Source organism: Propithecus coquereli, unplaced genomic scaffold, assembly GCF_000956105.1.
Source record: "Propithecus coquereli isolate 6110/MARCELLA unplaced genomic scaffold, Pcoq_1.0 Scaffold98, whole genome shotgun sequence".
NCBI lineage: Eukaryota > Metazoa > Chordata > Mammalia > Primates > Indriidae > Propithecus > Propithecus coquereli.
Genome location: NW_012156173.1, coordinates 7192187 through 7201625, shown reverse-complemented (window position 1 = coordinate 7201625; position 9439 = coordinate 7192187). Strand labels below are relative to the sequence as shown.

General features: G+C 51.9%; 1 protein-coding gene across 2 annotated transcripts; it reads left to right on the top strand.

Moving 5' to 3' along the window:
• The first annotated feature begins 597 nt into the window (after nucleotides 1-597).
• Nucleotides 598-6312, top strand: OLIG3 (oligodendrocyte transcription factor 3). Of its 2 annotated transcripts, none has more exons than XM_012665203.1 (2): nucleotides 598-721; nucleotides 5427-6312. In XM_012665203.1, the coding sequence occupies exon 2, from the start codon at nucleotides 5446-5448 to the stop codon at nucleotides 6214-6216; it is 771 nt and encodes a 256-aa protein (XP_012520657.1). In that variant the 5' UTR covers nucleotides 598-721; nucleotides 5427-5445; the 3' UTR covers nucleotides 6217-6312. The 2 variants fall into 2 exon arrangements, with proteins under 2 accessions (XP_012520657.1, XP_012520658.1); XM_012665204.1 differs by lacking the exon at nucleotides 598-721 and adding an exon at nucleotides 5175-5297 and having other exon boundaries at nucleotides 5430-6312.
• Nucleotides 6313-9439: the final 3127 nt, after the last annotated feature.

The following is a 9439-nucleotide window of genomic DNA, read 5'->3' as shown; positions in this document are numbered from 1 at the left end:
TTAAGATATCAAATTGTATAAGTGGCTTTAACTATCAATTCATAAAAGAAGTAAATTAATAACAATAAAATACTATTAAGAAATCATCTGTTTAGTGGTTCTTAAAGTATTGGTATTAACGGAGCCACGAATTCAGAATGTCAGGGCACATGCCAAGAATGTGTGTAAAAGTATGCAAATTTTAACATAATGCATCAGTTTCCATGATTGATCATCAGTGATATTTAAATCAACCTAAACATTCCAATCTTGAGGAAAAAAATGTCTTCAACTTATAGGCTTTCTAGAGGGGGAAAACTCAGTTGAGGTTGTGGCAATTGAGAAGATGTTACTAAAAGGAGAGAAAAAAATATTGAAGGATGCTAACTAATTAAGCAAAATCCTATAAATGAAGCCCAGAAGTTCATATCTCCTTTGACTTTAGTGAGTCTTTAAATAATTATAATGAATCTGTAAGTTGTAGCCAGCCTTTCTGCTTATGCATCATTAAAATCAAACTTCTAGTTCTGCCAGTGTATTAACTTGTCTATGTACCCACATAATTAGCACTTCATCATTTTATGTTATTCTGGGACTTTCTAGCATCTTTCAATCTCTCATGAAACATTGCGAGAAGCAGAGTTACTACCGCCTCATAAAATTCTGCTGTTCTTCAACTTCCGCTATTTTCCTTGTATGAAAACCAGATTTTAAAAAATGAGGGGAAATACTGGGCAAATCAGTAAAGTTTTCAAGATGTTATTTAAAGTATGGAGAAACCCAGCAAACTGAATGACTTTAATCTGTACAGATCCATCCTCTCATGCCCTTGTAGCACCTACTTAATTGTTGGGATTTTGATTTTGGCATCTCCGAATGCAGGGACTCAGAGTTGGATACCTTGCCACACTCTGTCACCCGGGATGCGCTGCTGCAAGAAGAGATAATTCCTGCTTCCTACTTGACTGCAATTTATATTGATATTTAATTTTTTTAATTGTCTTTTTTTTTTTTTTTTTGGTACCGGCTTCTTTGATCAACCTAACAGCCCTGAAGATCGATCGGCCCCCCAGTACTATTGTTGTGACGTTACTGTTTTACTCAGCTATAAGAAAGTACTTTTTGAGAAGTTCTTCCGTGTAGTCAACTAGCTTTTAGGCTATTCCTTGGTTGCGCATGACAGAACACATTTAGAAGTATTTTTCTTCTTTTCTGTTTTGGAGGGTGGCTGGGTTGAAAGGCCCAGAGGCCGCCTTTTGGTCTCTGCCAAAGTTTCTGCCGGTCAAGTTTGCAGCTTGATGAGCGAGAGGAGCCCCTGGACGTTGCTGACTGCCCGGCTTCTCACAGTTGCCTCCCGGCAGGTCAGCCGCGGCGACATTTGCTGATGGACTCTTGAGGGGGGTGGGGGTGGGGGTTCGCTGCTGAGCCAAAATCGCCGCGGCCTCGGGCAAAGCCGGCAGCTGCTGGAGAGGAGCTCGGTGGCTAAAGCCGCGGAGCGGTAGACGTCGGTCACCGAGTGACACGCACTGGGCATCAGGTAAGAGGCGGTCCCTAGCGATCTGGGGGGCGGAGGAGGTGTCGGGAAGAGCCCAACAGCCTCCCGAGTGCACAGTCCCCGCGGATCCAGAGCCGCCCAGGCTGAGGTTGCAGAGCTGGGATTGTGCGCCCCGGACGCGCGGGGACCGCAGGGAAGTTCTTCCGATCCTTTCCACGCGCCAAACCCACTGCTTTCCTGTGGTGTAGGAAGGCTGAGAAACTCCCCAGCTCTTCTCAGAGCCAAGGCAGGCAGGCCGGAAGGAGCTCGCCTGCCTTGGGACGCACCTGTTGCCAGAGAACGACCCCCGCCTCGGCGCTGCAGCCCTCCCCCGCCGCCAGGGCTCAGGGTGTGGCCCGAGAGTGCGCAGCCCCGCGCCACCGCCGGGTCACTAGTTCTGGCTCCTCGCCTGGCTAAGCCCTCTGAATGGGCCCCTGGCCAGGGCCAAGGTCACGGCGCGTCTCTGGCTGAGGCCCCTTTGCGCTGTTGCAGCCTTGCCCCAGCGGCGACTCCCTTGCTCTCCCCTCCCCGCACACGTCCCGGGTGGGCGCTGGCAGACACAGTCCTCGGAAAGAAATCCGTGTAGTCGCCCTCCTGAGCTCTAGGTCTGTTCCTTCTCGGGTTCCGGGCTCATTCGGAAGGTAGGGATGAGCTGCGGTCGCGGTGAACCCTCGGAGTCGAAAGCGACTCGGGGAGGCAAGGCGCGTGGGGCACCTCCTCCTGTCAGGCCGTGGCGACTGTCAACCCATTTTATGGCAAGCAAAGTTGTGGCACCTTTATTCGCTTATCCTCTTCTAGTCCTTAACCCTTCCAACGGATGGGGAATGGAGAGACCAACTTCTAAAAGTGTTACTGGGCTCGGGCCCTGAGCCTTGGGCCACCCCACATTCACACACTGAGGCCCTTGGGAAAGCAGAGGGCGTCGCGGAGCGGAGGAGTCCCCGCCTGGACACTGCAGATCTCCGGTTTCAGGCACAGCTGTGTTCCTGGAGCTGATGACGCTTGGGGAAGGGGGAAGGGAGGGTCCTGGTCTGTTCCCGCAAAGGCCCGGGTGCTTCCTCCCTGCTCAGCGCGGCCCGCGGACGCCCCTCTCTGCGGAAAGGCGGTGCTGGGGAAGAGTGGCTTCTGGTTCGGACGCCCACAGCCCTGGCCCCTGTCCTTCCAGCCCCGCCAGTGAGTTGTTCAGTTTGTATTTCCATGACTGATCTCCCCTGCGACCTTCTCGACTAATTTGAGTACATTTTAAACTTCATTTGTACGTTATCCACTGAGAAAATTGGGACTTTTTTAAAAAAGTAAAATGCTTCGCAGCGGCGTGATTTTCCACTCTTTGATGGCAAACCTTCTGCTCTAACTATACTTTGCGACTTCCCGCAATCAAAACTCAGGAACGTTTTCCGTTTGGGGAAAGACAGTGGCCGATGCCCAAGGGTGAGGAAGGTGGCTCAGGAGGACGGAGGCCTGGCCTGTGCGCTGGCACCAGGGCGGGGAAGTTCCCAGTCCCGCCTCCCCGCTGGGTCAGCTGGGGAGCCGCAAAGCGCCGTCGCAGGGACTAGCCGCTCCCCCTGGCTTCCGTGCATCACCTGGGACCGCAGAAGTTCTGGAACCCTTTTTTTCATAAGCTGCTCGGGGGATGTCACTATCTTAGCTAAAATGGGCCAGTCTGGTGAATTAAAAAAAAAAAAAAATTTGTGCCCAGATATTAGGAGTGCGTTTAGACATCAATCTTTCCGTATCCAATCTAATCTCCCGGTTTCGTTTTGAGAAACTTTCCTTCCACAGAGGTGGAGGTGGTAGAAGAGGCTTGCGTCCAGTCTTCAAGAGCATTAACGTCCTGGCCTTGACAAGGGACCGCTGGCCATTTTCTTTCTTTTCCAGAGAAGCGAACTTTGGCGTAGAGAACACATTCTTTGCATTTTGGGTTTTCCCCTTCGGGTTGTATTGCCAGGGCTGCTTTCGCGGCTTCGCCATCCGTCGACGAGGCACAGCCTCTCAGAGTGTGCAAACTGCGGACCTGGGCGCAACCCTTCTTCCGTTGACCGTTCGATTTGTGTCAGTGGAAAGGGGGCCTCCTCCTCCAGGCGCTCGCAGTAACTCCGCGGCGCGGAGGCCGTGGCTGCCCGAGGTTCCGGGATCAATTCGGCTTTGCACTTTCCACCGAGACACTCAGCCACGAGCTAGCTTCTGTCTCCGGTTCCTCCAAGCCCGGAGCGTGGCGTTGTCCCGGTTCCCCTAGAGGGCCACCCCTCGGGCTCTCCCCCTTTCCGAGGACTTCTGCCTTCCCGCGTCTCGCGCTGCCTAGCTAAAGTCTTGATGGACAAAAACACAGCGAGGGGGAAGAAAGATCTGCGCCCACGGAAGCCTCCAAACTCCAGGCCTTCTTTTTATTTTCAGAAACGACTCTGCGCGGGACCGTCAGAGTCCACGCACGCAAAAGGGGCTCTCCAGGGCCTTTCGTTATCTAACCACACACACACACACACACACACACACACACACACACACACACACACACACCGTAGAGTTTATTATTCTTTCCTGAGCTTCCGCTTTCCCTTGTCCACCGGCGAAGGGCAGCCCTATCCGCGGGGACCCACCGGCGCGGGCCCGGCTGGCGCTGAGCTGCAGATGCTCCCAGCGCTCCCACGCAGCGGCCAGAGGCGGCACCGCTTCGGGCGGGGACTGTCCCACCATCTTCAGCTAGCGCCAAGGTCCTGGACGCCTGGAGCGGGAACAGTCTCTCCCGAGCTCTCAGGAACCTTTCCAATCCCCAGCAATCTCTCCCGGCCCCCGCCCCCGCTCCTTCCCACCCCCTCTTCCCAAACTGCTTTTCTTGCAGCATTAGGATTTTTTCTCTCAGTTTTAGATCCAAGAAAGTTAGAGAATTGTGCAAAACGGAAATTCTTTTAGTAATCCCTGTTTTAAAACGAAAGAGGAGACAAAGAAAGTAAGAGACCTCTCCCCACAATAGTGTCAAGGGCAAACCCATCACCGAATACGGACACCCCGTTACAACCCCACCAGAAGGGCGCAATAAACAAAATCGACAGAATGGCAGTGTTTAGGCAAAGTGACCTAATGAAGAAAAACTTCAGACAGCGAACTTCGATAGGCAGTCCTCCCACCGCCACCCCTCAGCCCTAGCTGGTAGAACCTGCCCTTCATCCGCACCTCTGTTCCTCAAACCTTTTCCTTAGGACTTTTCCCCCACATTTCTCTAAACTTGGGAGCAGCTATGAAAGGAAGGAGAGGGAATGTTTTTATTCCTCTCTCCAAACCCAGAGGAACCTACGCCCACCGCCTGGCCCGCTTCTCTTCCCTTCCTTTGGTTCCTGAAGTGTAATTTGGTTAGGGAAATTGGGAAAGGGGGGTGGGGTGGAAGAAAGTTTTAAAAAAAAATCAGGAAGGCGTGAGCTGGAGCGGTGAGTGTGTCAATCAGAGGGTTTTGTGCCCGGGGGCTCCTAGCGGTTCAGTGCAGAGGTGTCCCTGGGCGGCCCCACAATGAATATGAATAGGAATCCTTGCTAAATGGGACAGCAAAGCGCACCGCCCTGAATGATGGCACGTCATCCTAACCAGCCCAGTATAGATAGGAGGTCTCCTTTTGTCTCTTTTCTCCGCCGCAGCTCTATAAAAGCCCCTCTTTTTTCGGCGAGAGGTTAGTTCAAGCACACACCAACTAGCTGTCCAGGAAACAGCCTAACCAGAGAGAGGGGAGTGGGGAGGGAGAGAGGCGGGGAAAGGCAGTGCCTCTGCTTTTCTTCTCAGGTCTTGCTGCTGAGAAGTGGGTTGCTGGGCTAGGCAGATTTTTTTTTTAATTCAAGATTTTCTTTAATTTCCCGCCTAAAGCCTCCCCACGGTAGGGCCGCATCCCTTGTAATAAAATGAATTCTGATTCGAGCTCTGTCTCCAGCAGAGCTTCATCTCCCGACATGGATGAGATGTACCTGAGGGACCACCACCACCGCCACCACCACCACCAGGAGAGCCGCCTGAACTCGGTCTCGTCCACGCAGGGCGATATGGTGCAGAAGATGCCCGGGGAAAGCCTCTCTCGGGCTGGCGCCAAGGCCGCGGGAGAAAGCAGCAAGTACAAAATCAAGAAGCAGCTGTCGGAGCAGGACCTACAGCAGTTGCGGCTGAAGATCAACGGACGCGAGCGCAAGCGAATGCACGACCTGAACCTCGCCATGGACGGGCTGCGCGAGGTCATGCCCTACGCGCACGGGCCCTCGGTGCGCAAGCTCTCCAAGATCGCCACTCTCCTGCTAGCCAGAAACTACATCCTCATGCTCACCAGCTCCCTGGAGGAGATGAAGAGGCTGGTTGGCGAGATCTACGGGGGCCACCACTCGGCCTTCCACTGCGGGACCGTGGGCCACTCGGCCGCCCACCCGGCGCACGCGGCCAACGCCGTGCACCCGGTGCACCCCATCCTGGGCGGCGCGCTCTCGTCCAGCAATGCCTCGTCTCCGCTGTCCGCCGCCTCCCTGCCGGCCATCGGCACCATTCGGCCTCCTCACTCGCTGCTCAAGGCGCCCTCCACGCCGCCCGCGCTGCAGCTGGGCAGCGGCTTCCAGCACTGGGCCGGGCTGCCCTGCCCCTGCACCATCTGCCAGATGCCGCCGCCGCCGCACCTGTCCGCTCTCTCCACCGCCAACATGGCCCGGCTGTCCGCCGAGTCCAAGGACTTGCTCAAGTGAGCAGCGGGCCCGCCCGGCTGCCAGGATGCGGGAGAACGGCGGGAGGGGCCGCGGGGCCGGGCCGGGAGGGAAGGGGGAGGCTGAGGGCTCAGTCCACCCGAGGGGCAGGCGCGGGGTCCCGTGGCCTCCCACGCTGTCTGAGAGATCTCGGACCCCACTTGACCCCCGGAGGGAAAGGACCAAAACCAAACTGCAATTTCTAGGTGGTAGCGAAGGGGGATCGAACCAGACGTCGTGTGTTGTGCATGCATGCTTCTTTTCCCCATGCAGCGCCAGTATTTCTCACTGCCATGTGCTCTTGTCAAAACTACATTTGTTGTATAAAGACGGGATCGGTGTAGTTAAAAACTTGCAAAGGGACTTTTGGATTGGCTTTCTCCGGCTCTGTTTTCTCGCTTTGGAAAAAGACGACCATCCCTTTTGTGCAAAACAAATGTAAATATTTCCCTGAGATGGATGCAATTATGATTGTCTCTGTCCTCGCCATAATTTTCCTAGAGAAGAGACAGAGAGAGAGATATCAAGACCCAGGTTTTGAATCTCAACTCCGATCCAGGTCATGACACCTACGTGGGTTTTCTTTTCGACGCAGTGTAGGTCAAAAGAATGCATGCACGCTTCTAAATGAATCTTGTCTAAACATGTTGTACAGGCCGTGGTGCCGTTTTCCTTGTAACAAGGATATTAGTGAATTCTCCGAAGTACTCCATATATCTGTCTGTGGTTGTGTGAAATGAAAAAGGGGCAGAGTGCAAAGACCCACACTCACGCACACGCGCTTCTTCCCCCACCCCTTCAAACTTCATTCCAAACCTCCTGGGGCTGTCCTAGGGGCCAGCGATTGCAAAAGCTTGGGCTCCCTCTAGTAGCTAGCCCCACCCCCCTTGCTCAGTTATTCTGCATGCGGGGTTGGCTCTCTCTATTATCAGCTTTGAAAACTTAGCGTGGTTTGGGGAGGGGTTCCGTTTTTATTTTCCTGGACATTTGCTTGAAATATTTTGTTAGGGCCTCAAAGACAATACCTGTCTTTATTTTTTATATATTCTTGATAACTATGATATATTTATTGATAACCAGTGTTTCTGGATGAGATTTCAAATAAAAAAGAACCTTTAAATCCTGGCTTTGCCTTTGCCTAAAATCTTAGAAGATGTGGGTAGTGGGAGAGGAAACATGTGGCCCGGGTAAGGTGTGTCTGGGTGTGAGTGAGGGATTTGGATGGGTGGGCAGATGGGAAGATTTTTCCATGATGAACATGTATAGGCAAAGAGGGCGGGTAAATTGGTGCTAATTATTGCAACTAAATGTCCTTCAAATGGGGCATTGTCCACCTTCATAGTCTTATGCTATTTGAGCTCCTTATTTCTCTGCAGTAATCAGACCCTCATAAACTCAGCAATTGAGATCAAAAAAGTAATCTGGAAATTCAAAGTGGCAGGAAATGAGAGGCGGAGTGGTGACTGCGCTGGCTGTGTTGGCAACAGACAAGAATGAAGCAGTAAGTTAACTTCTTTTCACTTCAAATTGACCTTATGGTCTTTTTGCCTCCTAATTAAAGTCCAGTATACAAGGGCTGTTCAGAAAGTATCCATCCAGCCATTGTTAATATAACGAGAACATTACATGGCTGGATACTTTCTGGACAGCCCTCAGATGTTTAAAAAGTCAACAGAGTAGTCCTAGGAAATAACCAAATACTTACCTTGCCAGCCTGCCCCTTTGGGCAGCCTGCCTTGCAGAGAAAGGAGGGGCCTCTCTGCTTTGAAAGCTCTGGGGCAAGGCAAACAACCACCCAAATCTCAGCATCTTTCAGATTTCTAGTGGGAATTCTCTCTTCTTTCTTCCCTTAGAAGATCGATGGTCTGTTAGTTAAATACATTGAGTACCTTCTACGTAAATGTGGACTAAAACATGGGTCATTTAATCAATTACTTCTCTCTCTTCAGCAACTCCCTGGCCCCTGTAACACTTCAAAATAGTTTGTATATAAGCAGGAACAATCCAGCAAGAGCGTTCTGTTTGTTTAAAGAGGGCAAGAAATTGAGCTTTAGAGATGATAACTCCAACAGCACAGGCCTCTATTTCCCTCTGAGGAAAATAGAACCCTGATTGAAATGTACCACTCCAGGATTTGCTTCTGAATGAGATGTAACAGTTACCTCACAGTTGGTTGAGGCCCAAGCTCCCCTTGAAGAGAGGGAGGCTCTTCTTTCTAGGATCTGGGCACCGAAAGCACATCTAGGCAGCATTTACCCTCCCCTTCCTCAGCCCCTTCTCTGGGAGGGCAACTGTGTGGCTTCCCTTGCTATCCAACCCACTCCCCTCCATCCCTTGTCACCCTCCCACCACCACCGCCCTGTCCCCAGCCAGGGAGAAAAGCTGAAGTGAGGGTCTACAGTGGAGGGTGCTTGTTTTCACTGGTTTTGGGCAGACAAATGGGGGAATAATCGTCTGTTTCCCAAGGGTGATTCATTTCTCTGGGTGAGGAAAGAGTCTACTGAGGATTTATTTGAAACCAACACAAGGCAGCCCTCCAGCCTTTCCCGGAGTTTATTATTTAGAAAGGGGAGGGGAGGGAGAAGTTTCATCAATCAGGAAAACGACTTTCTCCTGAAGCACTTGCTTCTTTTGAGTCCTGTTTCCAAAGGCCCAGTTCTGGGGAAAGACTCTGGGGCCTTACAACTGGCCCAGTGGTGGGCCTCACCCTTTCTCTAGAGCTGAGGTTTAAATTGGGGGCTGGAAAGGAGTAAGGTCACACTCTTTACACTAGGGAAGTAGTGGCTTTTGAGACTGTGCTGCTGGGACAGAAATTCCTGGAGTTACCTGCAGTCGTCAATTTAAAAAGTTGAGAGGTCCACTCTCACGAGCTAAAAGGAACCTCGAGCCTGGGGAACTCTACCCCAAATTCTCCAATCGAAATGAAAATAGACACTGCTTCTAACGTTGTGGAGATCCCCTAAACGAGCTGAGCTCTTTTTGGGAGTACAAAACTCCTTTGACCTGGAGATCAGGAGAGAGGATTTATTTAAGAACAGGGCAGGAACCCAGGGAGAAAGGCGTTTAGGAGCTAGGTCGTCTGAAGTTTCTGGATTTATTGGAAAGAAACAGTCACCACTCGCCTTTCACCACTCGCCTTTCCAGCAAGGGCCTTTCCGTGGTGCACGAGCTGGTCCGCCGAGGGTGTGAGCTCGATGGCAGACTTTTACTTTCGTTGCATTTCCCG